This window comes from Vitis vinifera, chromosome 1 (genome assembly GCF_030704535.1).
Source record: "Vitis vinifera cultivar Pinot Noir 40024 chromosome 1, ASM3070453v1".
In the NCBI taxonomy this organism is placed as follows: domain Eukaryota; kingdom Viridiplantae; phylum Streptophyta; class Magnoliopsida; order Vitales; family Vitaceae; genus Vitis; species Vitis vinifera.
In genome coordinates this window covers 2,342,361-2,360,279 of record NC_081805.1, presented here as the reverse complement: position 1 = coordinate 2,360,279, position 17,919 = coordinate 2,342,361, and the positions used below count along the sequence as shown (strand labels likewise).

General features: G+C 35.6%; 3 protein-coding genes across 7 annotated transcripts; all 3 read right to left on the bottom strand.

The window, feature by feature from the left end:
- Window positions 1-1,055: 1,055 nt before the first annotated feature.
- On the bottom strand, window positions 1,056-2,140 carry LOC100263000 (uncharacterized). 2 transcript variants are annotated; one of them, XM_002280698.4, is made up of 3 exons: window positions 1,962-2,140; window positions 1,702-1,848; window positions 1,056-1,449 (listed from the first exon to the last, which is right to left on the bottom strand). In XM_002280698.4, the coding sequence occupies exons 1-3, from the start codon at window positions 2,125-2,127 to the stop codon at window positions 1,307-1,309; spliced, it is 456 nt and encodes a 151-aa protein (XP_002280734.2). In that variant the 5' UTR covers window positions 2,128-2,140; the 3' UTR covers window positions 1,056-1,306. The 2 variants fall into 2 exon arrangements, with proteins under 2 accessions (XP_002280734.2, XP_010648165.1); XM_010649863.3 differs by having other exon boundaries at window positions 1,720-1,848.
- A 2,415-nt stretch (window positions 2,141-4,555) lies between these two features.
- LOC109122425 (uncharacterized) lies at window positions 4,556-5,993 on the bottom strand. Of its 3 annotated transcripts, none has more exons than XM_019219223.2 (3): window positions 5,821-5,993; window positions 5,513-5,647; window positions 4,556-4,904 (listed from the first exon to the last, which is right to left on the bottom strand). In XM_019219223.2, exons 1-3 carry the CDS (start codon window positions 5,921-5,923, stop codon window positions 4,795-4,797), a joined length of 348 nt encoding a protein of 115 aa, XP_019074768.1. In that variant the 5' UTR covers window positions 5,924-5,993; the 3' UTR covers window positions 4,556-4,794. The 3 variants fall into 3 exon arrangements, with proteins under 3 accessions (XP_019074768.1, XP_019074771.1, XP_059593848.1); XM_019219226.2 differs by having other exon boundaries at window positions 5,513-5,644; XM_059737865.1 differs by having other exon boundaries at window positions 4,556-4,895; window positions 5,513-5,644.
- Window positions 5,994-16,571: 10,578 nt separating this feature from the next.
- LOC104878924 (uncharacterized) lies at window positions 16,572-17,655 on the bottom strand. 2 transcript variants are annotated; one of them, XM_010649881.2, is made up of 3 exons: window positions 17,477-17,655; window positions 17,217-17,363; window positions 16,572-16,964 (listed from the first exon to the last, which is right to left on the bottom strand). In XM_010649881.2, exons 1-3 carry the CDS (start codon window positions 17,640-17,642, stop codon window positions 16,822-16,824), a joined length of 456 nt encoding a protein of 151 aa, XP_010648183.1. In that variant the 5' UTR covers window positions 17,643-17,655; the 3' UTR covers window positions 16,572-16,821. The 2 variants fall into 2 exon arrangements, with proteins under 2 accessions (XP_010648183.1, XP_019074761.1); XM_019219216.2 differs by having other exon boundaries at window positions 17,235-17,363.
- Window positions 17,656-17,919: the final 264 nt, after the last annotated feature.

Sequence of the window (17,919 nt, the reverse complement as noted above, 5' to 3'; positions counted from 1 at the left end):
GCCTCTCAAGTTACTAGCCTCCCCAAAATATCTCAGTGTCCCCTCCAGAAAAACCCTCTCTGGCTTTTTCTTTCTCTCTCCCACAAAAAATATCTCCTCCTCCCTGATAACAGCGTCCTCTCTCCCTCTAGCTGCCAGAATCGCTCTCCTTTTCCCTCTATAACCTGAAAATGGCTCTGTCCCGCTGACCTCTCTTCTAGCCAAAAACTTCCTCCTTTCACTCCCAGAACACCTCTGGAATCTCTCACTCCCCTTTTCTCTCTAGCTTTCTACCCCCCTCAAGAAAGAATCTTCCTCCTGAAAATATCACAGCCAACCTCCTAAAAAAAAAAACCACACCACCCTCTCTCCAATCCTCCTCCTTGCCTTCACTCTCAAAAACCGCCAAAAAGCACCCCTACCTCTGCCAACCGCCACCCTCTCTCATCCGCTCACTAACGACCTGCAGCTTTTAGAATATCTCTTGACAGGTGTCTCATTCTGATTGATCCCTTAACTCCACTACCTGCCACCAAGGAGGCGATACGTGGCTTGCTGAGAGCCCTACACCTGCAAAGAATGGGCTCTAGAAAATAAAATGAAAACGAGCCTATATGGGGTCTACATATATAAATTTCTATTAATTTTAATTATATTTATTTAAATTTTTTTTTTTTCTGATGAAACTAAACATAAAAAGAAAACTATTTTTCTTAACAATTATTTATATTTTCTTAATACTTTTCAAAAATCAAACATAATATCCTACTATACAATAATTTGTATATAGTATCTTAGCATGATGATATTAAATGGTATCTATGCATAACTTTTGCCTTTGACAAAGTAAAATAATTTCCTTATAATCTCTGATTGTATATAATATAATTTAAATCATCAAAATGAATATTTATAGAAATATGAAAAAATTATTTTATATTAACAACCTTGAATTAAGGTTCGAAAAATTACCTTTGGAGCAGCTCAGTACCAATGATGTGTTATAAAGCTAGAAACAAATGTGTACAAGAAATAAAATAAAATGAAATATAATGTATAAAGGACAATCGAGAGACTATCGAAGAAATAACTGGAGCTTTTTTTTTTTCTTTCACTTGGATTTGTATTATAAGCATATCATATGCTTTACAAATGCCTTAATTCATTGAATCCTCCTGTTTGAGATGAGTAAATGGAAGGCTGTAATTCATCTTTAATTCACTACTTTATTTAATCAAATTCAATGTGATGGTCATTCATCACCTCATATACTACAAAATAATTATTATTTTCTCTTTTGTAAATTGTCCACTATGCTTCCACTTCGTCAGCTTCTTATGCAGTCGCGATTAGTTTCGCCGCATGAACGTTCCGGGTTACGCTGTTTTACACAATTAGATCCGAACGGTTGCCCAGCACTGCTACCACATGGTGCGACCTGTGCAGCCCTGTTGGCCGTGTTGGCTGTGGCTGTTTTATGTACAACAGATGAAACAGAGATATTTAAGTTAAAATAGCAATAAATATAAAAGTCGATTCTTATAAAATATTTGCAGATAGAGTCATCTATAGAACTATCAAAACTACCAAATTCCAATATACGGAGGAGTCCTGGTTATCAAAAACTGAGTAGACTCCTAGTTGATATTAACAAATATTGGGTTGGTCTGCCATCGAACACATTGGATTTTAAGATGGTTTCAAGGGATAATAATGACTCACAAGTAACTGCATGCGCACCCGTATGTACCCCGGAGGGGGTTGCGTGGGAGGGAGATGAGTGGCCAAGGGCGGAGCCGGCTTGGCCCGAGTGACTGGGGTTTACGTGAATTTTACTCCTCCCATTGCTATGGTCTCCACCCTCATCTCCTGCCATAAAACATGAATCGACACAAATGAATCATAATCATATATTCAAAACCAGTATATGAAAGAAACTTCTAATCACAAATAATGATGTTGAGAGTATGAGTAAAACATACCCTTTTGAGGGGTACCTAGTAGTACTCTTCCAGCTGCTGCTAATGGGAAGAAAAGGACTGAGATCAAGAGGAAGCAAAGAAACACAGAATAAACCCTTTCAATCATCATTATTGATGAGAGGGATAAGCGAGCAGAGAGAGCTCTTCGCATTAAGTTAAGAGTCATTGGTGCGCTTATCTCTGCGTGTATATTTATAAAATTCCTCAGCCTTCCTTTTCACTGCACATGAGTTTTCTTGGCAGTTGCGATGCTGAGTGCTGTGTGGCCCCGCATAAAATGTAATGACACTTCTTTATCTCTTTTTCTGCAGACTTTTGGTGTGTTCTCACACGCCGACACGGTTGATAAAAGCAGTAAAGCAAGCCAATCCTGTTTGAAGAATATTCAAACAGACAAAGCTTGACCAAAGGTCAATCAAACTTGGCTTTCCAGCCTAGAATAATCAAAAGCAGGGTTTCCAGATTTGTATGTATAAACTAATTATATATAAAAATCTCTCATCACTGCCCATCAAAATGTTGGAAAATATGAAAATATCAGTTGCTTTATTTTACAGAAATATTAAACGAAAATCCAAAAACAAAAATAATGATGTGAAAATTGATTATAACTTATATAAATATTAAGGAAAACTTTAAAAATAAAATAAAATAAACAGTAATACATATATTAAAATGATTCATTTTAAGAAAAAAAAATATGTACGGTGTGGGATAATAAAATAATATGCTTTGATAAGAAATATAAAATTTAAAAGTACGTGGATGAAAATTTAACTATTGAATTGCATTATTTAAAAACATATTATGCAAATTCATGTTAATCAATTTATATTTACCTAACTTTCTATTCAAATTATCTTAAATTCCTGTTAATTCAATTATATTCATTTAATGAAAACAATTTCTTTAAAACATTTTTATTACATTTTTAATTACAAATTAAATAATTGAAAACTAATATTTTATAAAATATTAAATCTTTATTTTTATTAATTTTAATATTTTAGTTGTTTGTCAATACTTTGATCTTTTTAAAAAAAAATAATTAAAGTGATAATTATGATTAAAAAAAATAAAAAAAATAGAGCACCCCATATTAGCAATTTTTTTTCTTGATTAATTGAACATTTTGAAGGTTTTTTTTTTTTTTTTACCAATCAATTTTCTTTGATTTTCCTCTGTTAGGTTTCACCCACATTTTCCCTTTCCAAGCCGTCCAATTTTTTGTGAAATTTACCAAAATTTTCATCCTTGCTCATCACACTTTAGATTATGGGTGTGCAAAAAGCCAATTGAATCGATAAAGTTGGAACTAAATCGGCCGGGCTGATTAAATGTTTAATTTATTTTTAACAATTTCAGGTTTTTAAACATAAAATCAAGTTAGATCGGTTCACGGTCTTATTTAAAAAATTGATAACAAACCAAAGAGATTCAAGAGACACACACAAGACTCTCTCTCTCTATATATATATACATATTAAGCTACAAAGGGGCTTATATCGATTAATACTTATACTTTTCATGCTTATGACCTATATAAAGACTTCTCAATTTCTTAATATTAACACATATAAAAAAGTGCTAGGAATAAGATTATTGACCATAAATTATTCATAATCCTATACCCATTGCAAACACACTTTCAATTCTTGTTGAAAAAATCACATCTCTTTTAGGAAAAATCTAGTATTTAATTTTTTTTCACAAATTTAACTAAAAGTCATATTACAACTGTTGAAGTTGTAATAGACCTATTGTATATCCGTACCCATTTTATTGTAAATGTAATTATTTTTTTTAATATACTTGTTATATTATTACATACAATTATCACTTGTCTTTTAAATTTAAAATTATAAAAAGGGACCATAACTGTGTTCCCTCCTAGTCTCCCACGTCTATGGTAAATACCTTAGATTGACATAGTTAGAATTTTAATAATAATCTTAATTATACATTTCAATTTGAGGAATAAAAAATTGAATTTCAAGATAAAAACAAATCCTACTTTCATAATAAAGTGAAGAAATTCTAAGATAATTATGGTTCTTTCAAGTTTGAATTTTATTTTAAAAAGTAAGCTAAAAATTTCAATTTTATATCAATTATTTTTTAAAAAATAATTAGTTAATCATTTAAATTTACTATTCTATCTATCATTTTTTTTTTATTGAGAAGAAGCTTTACTAAATCATTGATGAATACTAAATAAATAAATTTTAGGAAAAAAAAGGCATTTTTAAGTTTACTTATAAAAAAATAGTTCAAAATAATTTTTATATTTTTTAGATTTAAAAAAAAAAGTAATTTAATTAATTTAGGAAAGAGGAAAGAATTGATTTGAAAAGTAGATTTTGGGACTTGAAACATGTTATTAACGAAAGAAGAAAGGATATCTTCAATTCTCATTACCAATTGGAGAGGAGCAGACCTTTAGGAACAATTTATATATTTTTTCGGACCATAAATGGAAAAGCTTTTGGCACAAACTAATTATCTTATGAAAAGGATAAGGGATATCTAAATGCTCTTCTGCATTGGAAAGGAAAAACTATGTGGACTCCATGTTATCCTAAAAGTTACGTTTGTGGAGCCTTAAATAGTATGTAGATTATCCAAATCAAATCACAGTTGTTATTACCATATCCATAACAAGCAATGCAAAAATAGCAACAATTGTCCAAAAAGAAACAAAGTTACAAACTAGACCATCAAGCCAAATATACCACGAGGCATAATACTAGTTTCTGATAATGCCTTCCAATTTCTAAACAAAGTTACAAGCATAAGCTATAAATCTCTACTTCTTTCAGGGTGTATTGAAGATTTATCGGCATCCGCGAACTTTGGTTGGGTTGCATTTTTCGGTTCTTAGGCATTTGCGACCTTCGCAAGGAAAACTGTCAGCATACGCCGTGCCTTTTGGACCTGTGACAGCTGTTAGAAAAAGTAACGAAATTAAACCGAGCAAGCGGTTGTCAACACTCATAATCTAGGAAGTTAATTTGTTTTTCAAAAATGAATGATAAATATAAAAATTGATATTTTAACTTAAGATATATAACGAAGGATAAAACTGAATTGGTAACATCAATTTGTGAAATAATCCAAAAATTTTAAAACTCCCATAAAATCCCAAGGGATACACGCTTGTATCTTGAGGGTGTTGAGGTATACGAAATTGGGCATATACAGAAACTGAGAACCCTCCTAGTTTATGATAACAAATATTCAAAAGGGAAAAGATAGTATACCTCCTAGTGGTATAGGGTCATTAAAAACCCAGATTTAAAAATTTAACCCCTCATCTTTTTTTGATCTCATTTGGACAAAAATGTCCTCACTTTTTTCTTGAAAAAATAACCCTTTATTTAAAACTACATGTAAATATTTGAAATAGCAAAGGGTATTTATGTTAAAAATATGTTATTTTTTAAGCATATGAGGGTTATTTCAACATTTTAACCAATTAATTCATATATAATTGACAATCACAAGAAAGACTTGCGCGGAAAACTGGAAATTGGTAAGGGATAATGAATTACTAGGATTAACAACATGGGAGGGGTTTGCGTGGAAGGGAGACGCATGGCCTTTGGCAGAGTGGGCTGGGCTCGAATGACTGCCCTCTACTCCAATTTTGTTCCCACCATTGCTATGCTTTCCACTCACATCATCTGCTGTAACACTCGAATCAACACAACTGAATCATAATTCATAATCATATCAAAATTGCTTCAAGCTCTTTCAAAACCAGCAGGTCCACCACTGGCTGAGTAATGTGTATGTATACGAGAGATTCCTAATTACAAATAATGATATATATTGGGGTTTAAGTAAAAGTAAAACATACCCTTTTGAGGTTTATCAAGTAGTACTCTTCCAGCTGATGTTAATGGGAAGAACAGGACTGAGATCAAGAGGACGCAAAGAAACACAGAATATACCTTTGCCATATTATTGTTGGTGGAGAGAGCAAGAGAGGGCTCTTTGTATTTAAGTTACCTTAATTGCCTAATTGGTTCACTTCTTTCATGGATTATTATTTAATTTATAAATATTAGAACATTGCTTAAACTATTTCAAATATATTTGAGAAATTAGTATAATTTTATTTCTATGATCATTCTTTGTACTTTTTTATATTAGATAATCAATTTTTTCTTAATATTTTTATTCTTATTACCTTAAAAATTATTAATTGACTTTTTTTAGAAACTAAAAATATTTTTTGAAAAGCTCGACTTAATTGCTATTTGAATTGAATTTTGTAAAAAAAAAAATAGGTTTTTTTTTTAAAGCCCAATTATAACTTTTACTCTTGTATTATTTATAATTACTATTTTTGATCATGTCTCTCCTAATCACAAAAGAAAAGAAATATTATCTTGTGCTTTCTTAGACCACTTAGTAGTGTCGATTTGGGCATATAAGCTATTGTTTGTGATAAAACAAAGGCTATGAATAATTAAAGAAAATACCCAAAAGGGGGGGGGGGGGGGTGAATTGGGTTTTTCAAAATCTTTTTCCACACAATAATATATGCACAAAATAAATAAAGGAAAGAGATAAAGTTAGAGAATTCAAACTCGGGTTTATAGTGGTTCGACACTTCCTTGCCTACGTCCACTCTCCTCAATCTCCTAACCGAGTGAGGGTTCCACTAACTTGAAGCTTCAATCAAGCTTTCAATCTTCTTACACTTGGATTCCGGCTCCAATGGGCTCTTACACAATCTCTTCAAGATTTGAACCACTTGAAGACTTTCACACTCAGTTTACACAAAGATGAAACTCTCAACCTAGCTTAAGGATGACTCAAGTACAAGAGAAAGCTAGGATGACTTACAAGAGTGCACTAAGAATATGCAAGTGATGGTTTAATGCACTAAGAAAGAAATGATAACTTTTTGATCAAGAACAGGTAGGTAGGCTTTGAATGCAATTGTTCTCTTAGTCATGAATGAAGTGGAGCTCTCAATTTATAGGTTTCTAAGCTCGGGAGTCAAAAACAGCAAAAGGCAACCTCGTCCGGTCGAGCGAGGGGTCGACCGATTTACTAGCCGTTGGAGCATTTAATGCATGATAGGTTACCGTTACCTCGATCGGACCTTGACCGGTAAATGAATCACCTTGACCGCGAAGAGAAGACTACTGGGAAAGAGAAGGTTTTTAACCTTCCTCGACCGGTCCTCGATCGGACGACATCAGCCGGTCGACCGGTTCCTTAACCGGTTGACTGGTTGGCCTTAGCCTCGACCGGTTGAGCCTTTTGGCCCCGAAAACCTATCCTTTTTTATTTCTTTCTTTTCCAATACTTAGGCAAGGTCTTTAGGTGAGTTAATATGCCACTTTTGAATCAATTTGCCTAAGGTATGTTTGATAAAACTCGGGTTTTAAAGAAAATCAAGTTTTAAAGAATAAACCGAGTTTTCTAAGATGCATGAAAAGGTATGAACATCCTAAGTGCACTCATGCTATCATCTTACATTCATTTCCTATGATCTCAAGTCTTCCAAGCGTCTCGATCTTGTATCCAATTGGTTCTTTGATGAATTTTCGAGTTTATACCTGAGATTCTTAAACATTAAACTAATTAGTTACTTAACAATGATTTGTTATCATCAAAACCTGATTAGGAGAACCCTTAGGCTAACAATCTCCCCCTTTTTGATGATGACAAACCTTGGTTATCTAAGAGAGAAAGAAATCTCCCCCTCAAACCAATCATGGATCAATCAAGCGATAAACAATGTAAAACACGAAAAATCAATGGATAAAAGTATCATATCATAAATATATGGAAATCTCACATGTACAATAAGATAGATATGACAATGATAATAATGACATGCATGAGAGACTCCTAGATCCTAGATCCTATAAATATCTCCCCCTTTGGCAACATAAAAAAGAAACGAAGGGGGATCCCAAACAAACTCAAGGCTGAGGAGGTGGTGGGGGAAATACAGAACGGAGGTAAGCCATCATCTCTTCGTGCTGACTCTCCTAGCGGCTCTCAAGATGCTCAATCCTCTATACGAGATGCTCAAACTGAGATGTGAAGCCGACCTGATACTGATTGAGATGCTCTTCTATAGAGTAGAAGCGGGAGTCATGGACTATGGCAAACTCCTCCATACGAGTCCCAAGAGAGCTGATCTGCGCGGAGAAATCCATCCAAGGCGCATGATCATGAACATGAGGTGCCTGAGATGGTAGCTCGGTGAATGATGGTTGAGATGAAGGGCCTGCTGTGAAGGACGACTCAGTCATCATAGGCTCGGAGAAGGTAGCCTCAACATGAATGCCCTCTGACTGATGTGGAGGTGGAATGTCAACCTTGGGCCCTCTCTGCTCAAAGTCCCTCTGAGGGTCCAACCCATCCTCCATCTCTCTGATCTTGACCTCCTCCTCTGCTCCGGGGTGCATCTGATCATGTTCCCGGGCCTGTCGCTCGGCTTTCCTAACCCAGGAGCCATCGGGTGCCTTCTCGAACTTCATGCACCCCAGAGACTGCTCATCATACGTGTCATAAGTGGTGGGAGCCTCAAAATCTGTCTCTCTACTCAAGTCGACCCCGGCATCCTTGAAAGAACGGGTAAGGAAGCGGTCGTAGGGGAGTACACGTGTCGAGCTCTCAACACAGGAGATCATGTGCATCATCATAAGGTAGCCAACATGAATCCGTCTCCCGGTGAGGATCGAGTCAACAATGAAAGCCTCGAGGTAGGAGACCTCGTCTCGATGTCCTCCATGTGGCAAGAGAATAGAACAAATCATATGGTGAAGGACTCGACTAGTCACTGTCAAGCTGTGAGCCGATGGTTTGCCCATCCCCTGAGGATCAGCAAGTCCGCACAACCTCTGAACAACCTCTCTAGGCTCAAATCCCGGCACAGTGGGCCACGCCTTGGCCTCATAAATACGGAGTCCAACCGAAGGGATGTCGAGAATGTGGCAGATGCTCTCGGGACTCAAACGGATCTCACAATGGATAATACGGGTCCTCCAAGCCCGTAGGTCGCCCGAGAATAGAAAGCCCGCACCAGAGTCGGGAAAATCGGCTCAGAGATCATCACTATGGGCAGCCATCCCATCCGTCCGAACAACCCCTCAAAGCCAAAGTGCTGAAGTTGGGAGAAATTGACACTTCTCCCTAGGACGACTTTCCTCTGAGCAAATTTTTGCTTGTAGCGCTGATAGTCCTCATTCGAACTGAAGAGTGCCATGTCAAACCTCGCCTTTCGACAAGCCTCCGTCTGCTCGGGTTGAGATGGCTTAACAGGGCGCTTGCCCTGAGCCCTGGAAGTGCCCGTCTCTCTCCGTGGTGCCATCAATGAAGCGAAAGAGGTGAAGAAGGAGTCCAAATAGAGAATGAAAGCAGAGATGAAGATGCAACCACAAACCCGAAACCCTAGACCCTTGAAGATAGAGCTAAACAGCCCTGAGACGTGCGGTGCAGAGAGGAGACGCCTTCAAGAGGTGAAACCCTGGGTTTCAAACCAAAACCCTAGCCCAAATCTGTCCCAAAATCACTCTAAAACCTGAAATCGGTCCAAAGAATAGCCCAAACTAGTCTTTGAAGGCGGGAAGATGAAGAGTCTTCAAGGAACGGTGGAGAACAGTGGAAAAAATTGACGCGCGAGGGCCTTTTAAATTCCCAACCCCGACGAACCGGTCGACTGCTTGGTCAACGATCAACGATCAACGGCCAGATTTTCCAAATTTTTTTGCATTTTCTTGTCTCGTGATCCTCCCCTTGCCTTTTTCAGTTGAAATCCCCAATTTTTTATGTTCAATGCCAAGGAAATTTTGAATTTTGGTAAAAAATTGACCTATTTCCTAAGGAATTGCTATATGATGCGTATGAGATGAAATTTATGCAATCATAATGCATTTCCAACAAGAATTCATTATACACACATCAGATCAAAGAGAAATAACCCCTAGTTGTCTTCTAATATCGGAAAATTGTTCTTCACTTAGAGGTTTTGTAAAAATATCGGCAAGTTGATATTTTGTGCTTACAAATTCAAGTGTAATGTCACCCTTTTGTGCATGATCTCTAAGAAAATGGTGTCTAATTTCTATATGCTTGGTTCTAGAGTGTTGCACAGGATTTTTTGAGATATTTATGGCACTAGTGTTATCATATTTGATAGGAACATGCTCAAAAGACAAGTTAAAATCACTAAGTGTTTGTTTCATCCAAAGGATTTGTGCACAACACAAACCGGCTGCTATGTATTCGGTTTCCGCCGTTGACAAAGCTACCAAATTTTGCTTCTTACTATGCCATGAGACAAGTGAGTGTCCTAGGAAATGACAAGTGCCACTAGTGCTCTTTCTTTCAACTCTACAACCAGCAAAATCGGCATCTGAGAAACCAATCAATTCAAAGTTATCACCCTTAGGATACCACAAATCAATATTCATTGTCCCTTTCAAATATCTAAAAATTCTTTTAACGGCACTTAAATGAGATTCTTTAGGACAAGATTGAAATCTAGCACACAAGCATACACTATACATAATATCGGGTCTACTAGCGATCAAATAAAGCAAGGATCCTATCATGCCTCTATACATAGTTGAGTCAATAGATTTACCTTTTTCATCTATGTCAAGCTTGATGGATGAGCTCATCGGAGTTTTCATCACCTTGGCTTCTTCCATGTTGAACCTCTTGAGAAGATCCTTTATATACTTTGCTTGATTGATGAAGGTTCCTTCCTTTAGTTGCTTGATTTGAAGTCCAAGGAAGAAATTGAGTTCTCCCATCATGCTCATTTCAAACTCACTATGCATACACTTAGAGAAATCTTCACAAAGAGAGTCATTAGTAGGTCCAAAAATAATATCATCAACATATATTTGAACTAGGAGCATATCCTTTTCTTTGGTTTTTATGAAAAGAGTTATGTCAATTTTTCCCATTTTAAAACCCTTTTTCAAAAGAAATTTACTTAGTCTTTCATACCAAGCTCTAGGTGCTTGTTTCAAACCATAAAGTGCATTTTTAAGTTTAAAAACATGGTTTGGAAAGTTAAAGCTTTGAAAACCGGGTGGTTGTTCAACATATACATCCTCATTTATGAAGCCATTTAGAAAAGCACTTTTCACATCCATTTGATATAGAATAAAATCTTTGAAGCATGCAAAAGCAAGCAACATTCTAATTGCTTCCAATCTAGCTACGGGGGCAAAAGTCTCTTCATAGTCTATTCCTTCTTCTTGATTATATCCTTGGGCTACCAATCTTGCCTTATTTCTTACTATGATGCCATTTTCATCCATTTTGTTTCTAAAGACCCATTTGGTTCCAATAACACTTTGATTTGAAGGTCTTGGTACTAGTTCCCATACTTCACTTCTTTCAAATTGATTTAATTCTTCTTGCATAGCAATCATCCAATTTTCATCAACTATAGCATCTTTTATGTTTTTAGGTTCAATTTGAGAGATGAATGCAAGATTATTACAAATATTTCTAAAGGAAGATCTAGTTCTTACCCCACTCGATGGATTACCAATGATTTGATCTTGTGGATGGTTGATAACAAACTTCCAATCTTTTGGAAGGTCTTCGCTTGATTCACCTTACACTTGTTGAGGAGGAGGTAATGCCAAAGGTGATTCTTATTTCTTGGGATCCTCTCCACTTTCTTCTTGTTGTCTTTTGTCTTCAATTTGCAATTTTCCCATGGAGGTCTCCAATCCTAAATCATCATCAAAACTTTCTCTTTCTTGAAGAGAATTGTTAGATTCATCAAAAATGACATGAATGGACTCTTCTACAACCATGGTTCTTTTGTTGAAAATTCTAAAAGCTTTACTTGAAGTTGAGTAGCCAAGAAAAATTCCAACATCGGATTTTACATCAAATTTTCCAAGATTATCTTTGGTGTTTAATATAAAACATTTGCACCCAAAGACTTTGAAATAGCTAATGTTGGGTTTCTTGTTTTTCCAAAGCTCATAGGAGTTTTCTTAAGAATGAGCCTCAACAATATTCTATTTAAAACATAGCAAGAAGTGTTTACTGCTTCGGCCCAAAAATACTTTGGCAAATTATATTCATTTAGCATGGTTCTAGCCATTTCTTGAAGAGTTCTATTTTTCCTTTCAACTACCCCATTTTGTTGAGGAGTTCTAGGAGCCGAAAAATTGTGATTGATACCATGCTTATTGCAATATTCCTCAAAGTCAAAATTCTCAAATTCTCTTCCATGATCACTTCTAATGCAAATGATTGTAAAGCCTTTTTCATTTTGAACCTTGTTACAAAATTTTGAAAACTCATAAAAAGCTTCACTCTTTTGACTTAAAAACAAGACCCATGTGTATCTAGAGAAATCATCCACAATGACATAAGCATAAGATTTTCTTCCTAGACTAGGTGTCCTAGAAGGACCAAATAAATCCATGTGTAGCAATTCAAGAGGTCTAGATGTTGAAATGAAATTTTTGTTTTTAAAAGAGTTTTTTATTTGCTTTCCCATTTTACAAGCTTCACAAACTTTGTCTTTTTGAAAATTAATTTTGGGAAGGCCTCTAACGAGTTCATCTTTGTTGAGTTGGGAAATGAGGTCCATGTTAGCATGTCCCAACCTCCTATGCCACAACCAACTTTGATCATGCATGCTTGAAAAACATCTATTATGGCCATCATATTTTGAAATATTTATAGCATATACATTTTCACATCTATGGCCCATGAAGATGGTTTTGTCATTTTGAATATCCTTGATGATACAATGAGATGCTTCAAAAATTACTTTAAAACCTTTGTCACAAAGTTGACTAATGCTTAAAAGATTGTGTTTTAAACCATCTACTAATAAAACACTTTCAATAAGGGAGGATGTACCATTACCTATGTTACCTTGACCAATGATTCTTCCTTTTGCATTGTCTCCAAAGGTGACATATCCTCCTTTTCTCTTTGTAAGGAAGGCAAACTTGGATTCATCCCCGGTCATGTGTCTTGAGCACCCACTATCCAAGAACCACTTATCCTCCTTTGAGCCCTACAAAATAGAATTCAAGTTGGTTTAGGTACCCATGTCTTTTTGGGTCCTTAAGGGTTAATGACTTTGGATTTTTCAATCCAAACCTTTTTAACCTCAGCATTTGAATTCTTTTGAGCACCATTTCTTAAGGGACATGTACTACTAATGTGCCCTCCTCTTCCACAAAAGTTACAAATAGTGGAAGGACATTTACTTGAGGATTCTTTTACAAAATAGTTTTTAAAATACTTTTGGTTCTTTGAAGATTTGAATCCTAGTCCTTGTTTGTCAAAAACACATTTTTGGCTTGCTAAGATCATTTCAAATGACTTTTGTCCACAAGAGAAAATTGAAAGAGAGGAGGTCAACCATTCATTTTTCTTTTTCAAAATTTCATTTTCATTTCTTAAAATCTCATTCTTTTTTTCAAGATGATTTTTAGAGATTTCATCAATTGAAAACTTTTCTTTCACTTCCTCAAGTTCTTTTTCAAGTTCTTGAATTCTCTTTTTAAGAGAATTATTTTTCAAACTAAGTTTTTCAAAATCCTCATATAGTTCTTCAAAAATAACATGCATATCTTCATCACTAGAGTTAGAGTTTACCTCATCAAGATCATCTATTGCCATGAAGCACATGTTTGCCACTTCTTTCTCCTTTTCTTCCTTGGAAGATTCTTCACTCTCACTCCAAGTGGCCATCATTGCCTTCTTCATTCTTCTCTTGGCTTCAATTTTGTAGAGAGGACAATCATATTTAATGTGTCCCGACTTTTTGCATTTGAAGCATATCAAATCTCCTTTCTCTTCCCATTTTTCCTTGTCACCATGTGATGAGGATTCCCTTCTTGAGGGATTTCTTCTAGAGGTAAACTTTTTCCCTCTAAACCTTTCACCTCTCATGTACTTGTTGAGCTTTCTTGTGATGAGAGCTAAATCATCATCTTCTTCACTTGGTTTTTCTTCTTCAACATCTTCTTCATCCTTGGTTGTAGCTTTGAGAGCTATGCTTTTCTTCTTTTTGTCTTCACTCTCTTGTAGTTGCTTTGTCAAACTGATTTCATAAGTCATTAATGACCCTAAGAGTTCTTCCATAGGTAGCTTGATCAAATCTTTAGCTTCTTGAATAGCGGTGACCTTTATATGCCACTTTGAGGGGAGAGACCTCAATATCTTCATCACCTTTTCGGATTCATTTATGACCCTTCCTAATGCTTCAAGGCCATTGACAATTTCAGTGAACCTAGTGATCATCTCAACAATAGATTCAGTTTCTTTCATTGAAAACAATTCATAGTTATGGACAAGTACTATATTAATTTTTGACTCTTTCACTTGATTAGTTCCTTCATGAGTTATTTCAAGCAATCTCCAAATTTCCTTAGCAGATTTACATTGGCATATTCTATTATATTCATTCCTATCCATAGCACATTGCAAAGTAAAAACAACTTTAGCATTTAATTGAAAATTTCTTCTATCAAGTTCATTCCATTCTTGCTTGGGTTTTGGAACCAAAACTCCATCAACTAATTTAGTGGGTAAAGTTGGGCCATCTTCAATGACATCCCATACATCTAAATCAGTTGATTGTAAGTACCAAGTCATTCTAGCTTTCCAATAGGGATAGTCAGTTCCCGTAAAGAATGGAGCTCTATGTTTTGAACAATTTTCAGTTTGAGATGAGCTTAATGGAATAACCATTTTCCTCTTAGACGATTAAGTCTTAAGCAAGAGGTCTAGCTCTGATACCAATTGATAAAACAAAGGCTATGAATAATTAAGGAAAATACCTAAAAGGGGGAGGAGAGGGGGAGGGGGGGGGGGGTGAATTGGGTTTTTCAAAATCTTTTTCCACACAATAATATATGCACAAAATAAATAAAGGAAAGAGATAAAGTTAGAGAATTCAAACTCGGGTTTATAGTGGTTCGACACTTCCTTGCCTACGTCCATTCTCCTCAATCTCCTAACCGAGTGAGGGTTCCACTAACTTGAAGCTTCAATCAAGCTTTCAATCTTCTTACACTTGGATTCCGGCTCCAATGAGCTCTTACACAATTTCTTCAAGATTTGAACCACTTGAAGGCTTTCACACTAAGTTTACACAAATATGAAACTCTCAACCTAGCTTAAGGATGGCTCAAGTACAAGAAAAAGCTAGGATGATTTACAAGAGTGCACTAAGAATATGCAAGTGATGGTTTAATGCACTAAGAAAGAAATGAGAGCTTTTTGATCAAGAACAGGTAGGTAGGCTTTGAATGCAATTGTTCTCTTAGTCATGAATGAAGTGGAGCTCTCAATTTATAGGTTTCTAAGCTCGAGAGTCAAAAACAGCAAAAGGCAACCTCGTCCGGTTGAGCTAGGGGTCGACCGGTTCACTAGCCGTTGGAGCATTTAATGCATGACAGGTTACCGTTGCCTCGACCGTTAAAGGAATCACCTCGACCGGGAAGAGAAGGCTACTGGGAGAGAGAAGGTTTTTAACCTTCCTCAACTGGTCCTCGACCGAACGACATCAGCCGGTCGACCGGTTCCTCAACCGGTTGACCGGTTGGCCTTAGCCTCGACCGGTTGAGCCTTTTGGCCCCGAAAACCTATCCTTTTTTATTTCTTTCTTTTCCAATACTTAGGCAAGGTCTTTAGGTGAGTTAATATGCCACTTTTGAATCAATTTGCCTAAGGTATGTTTGATAAAACTCGGGTTTTAAAGAAAATCAAGTTTTAAAGAATAAACCGAGTTTTCTAAGATGCATGAAAAGGTATAAACATCCTAAGTGCACTCATGCTCTCATCTTACATTCATTTCCTATGATCTCAAGTCTTCCAAGCGTCTCGATCTTGTATCCATTTGGTTCTTTGATGAATTTTCGAGTTTATACCTAAGATTCTTAAACATTAAACCAATTAATTACTTAACCATGGTTTGTTATCATCAAAACCCGATCAAGAGAACCCTTGGGCTAACAGTTTGGTTCCCAAAAAATTTCAAAGAAAATACAAAGAAAAAAATAGAAGAAAAGAAAAAAACGAAGAAAAATAAAAACTAGGTTTAAAGTCATTTTATATATATATATTTTTAAATTCATTCTACTTATTTTCCTCCATTTTATAAAAATTAAATAAGTTAAAAATATATAAATTTCTATTAATTTTAATTATATTTATTTTTTTAAAAACTATTTTTTTTTTATGAAACTAAACATAAAAAAAAAACTATTTTTCTTATCAATTATTTATATTTTCTTAGTACTTTTCAAAAATCAAACATAACATCTTACTATACAATAATTTGTATATAGTATCTTAGCATGATGATATTAAATGGGATCTATGCATAACTTTTGCCTTTGACAAAGTAAAATAATTTCCTTATATTCTCTGATTGTATATAATATAATTTAAATCATCAAAATGAATATTTATAGAAATATGAAAAAATTATTTTATATTAACAACCTTGAATTAAGGTTCGAAAAATTACCTTTGAAGCAGCTCAGTACCAATGATGTGTTATAAAACTAGAAACAAATGTGTACAACAAATAAAATAAAATGAAATATAATGTATAAAGGACAATCGAGAGACTATCGAAGAAATAACTGGAGCCTTTTTTTTTTCTTTCACTTGGATTTGTATTATAAGCATATCATATGCTTTACAAATGCCTTAATTCATTTAATCCTCCTGTTTGAGATGAGTAAATGGAAGGCTGTAATTCATCTTTAATTCACTACTTTATTTAATCAAATTCAATTTGATGTCATTCATCACCTCATATACTACAAAATAATTATTATTTTCTCTTTTGTAAATTGTCCACTATGCTTCCACTTCGTCAGCTTCTTATGCAGTCACGATTAGTTTCGCCGCATGAACGTTCCGGCTTACGCTGTTTTACACAATTAGCTCCGAACGGTTGCCCAGCACTGCTACCACATGGTGCGACCTGTGCAGCCCTGTTGGCCGTGTTGGCTGTGGCTGTTTTATGTATAACAGATGAAACAGAGATATTTAAGTTAAAATAGCAATAAATATAAAAGTCGATTCTTATAAAATATTTGCAGATAGAGTCATCTATAGAACTATCAAAACTACCAAATTCCAATATACGGAGGAGTCCTGGTTATCAAAAACTGAGTAGACTCCTAGTTGATATTAACAAATATTGGGTTGGTCTGCCATCGAACACATTGGATTTTAAGATGGTTTCAAGGGATAATAATGACTCACAAGTAACTGCATGCGCACCCGTATGTACCCCGGAGGGAGTTGCGTGGGAGGGAGATGAGTGGCCAAGGGCGGAGCCGGCTTGGCCCGAGTGACTGGGCTTTACTTCAGTTTTACTCCTCCCATTGCTATGGTCTCCACCCTCATCCCCTGCCATAAAACATGAATCGACACAAATGAATCATAATCATATATTCAAAACCAGTATATGAAATAAACTTCTAATCACAAATAATGATGTTGAGAGTACGAGTAAAACATACCCTTTTGAGGGGTACCTAGTAGTACTCTTCCAGCTGCTGCTAATGGGAAGAAAAGGACTGAGATCAAGAGGAAGCAAAGAAACACAGAATAAACCCTTTCAATCATCATTATTGATGAGAGGGATAAGCGAGCAGAGAGAGCTCTTCGCATTAAGTTAAGAGTCATTGGTGCGCTTATCTCTGCGTGTATATTTATAAAATTCCTCAGCCTTCCTTTTCACTGCACATGAGTTTTCTTGGCAGTTGCGATGCTGAGTGCTGTGTGGCCCCGCATAAAATGTAATGACACTTCTTTATCTCTTTTTCTGCAGACTTTTGGTACGCCGACACGGTTGATAAAAGCAGTAAAGCAAGCCAAACCTGTTTGAAGAATATTCAAACAGACAAAGCTTGACCAAAGGTCAATCAAACTTGGCTTTCCAGCCTAGAATAATCAAAAGCAG

Bases quoted from the DNA above. Each gene is read 5' to 3' on its own strand.
- LOC100263000 (XM_002280698.4), bottom strand. From the start codon at position 2,127: ATGACTCTTAACTTAATGCGAAGAGCTCTCTCTGCTCGCTTATCCCTC. The intron at 1,849-1,961 runs GTATGTTTTACT...GTTTTATGGCAG, and splicing joins ACTAGGTACCCCTCAAAAGG to GAGATGAGGGTGGAGACCAT. The intron at 1,450-1,701 runs GTGAGTCATTAT...TACATAAAACAG, and splicing joins GGGTGCGCATGCAGTTACTT to CCACAGCCAACACGGCCAAC.
- LOC109122425 (XM_019219223.2), bottom strand. From the start codon at position 5,923: ATGGCAAAGGTATATTCTGTGTTTCTTTGCGTCCTCTTGATCTCAGTC. The intron at 5,648-5,820 runs GTATGTTTTACT...CGAGTGTTACAG, and splicing joins ACTTGATAAACCTCAAAAGG to CAGATGATGTGAGTGGAAAG. The intron at 4,905-5,512 runs GTAATTCATTAT...TTTTTCTAACAG, and splicing joins CTCCCATGTTGTTAATCCTA to CTGTCACAGGTCCAAAAGGC.
- LOC104878924 (XM_010649881.2), bottom strand. From the start codon at position 17,642: ATGACTCTTAACTTAATGCGAAGAGCTCTCTCTGCTCGCTTATCCCTC. The intron at 17,364-17,476 runs GTATGTTTTACT...GTTTTATGGCAG, and splicing joins ACTAGGTACCCCTCAAAAGG to GGGATGAGGGTGGAGACCAT. The intron at 16,965-17,216 runs GTGAGTCATTAT...TACATAAAACAG, and splicing joins GGGTGCGCATGCAGTTACTT to CCACAGCCAACACGGCCAAC.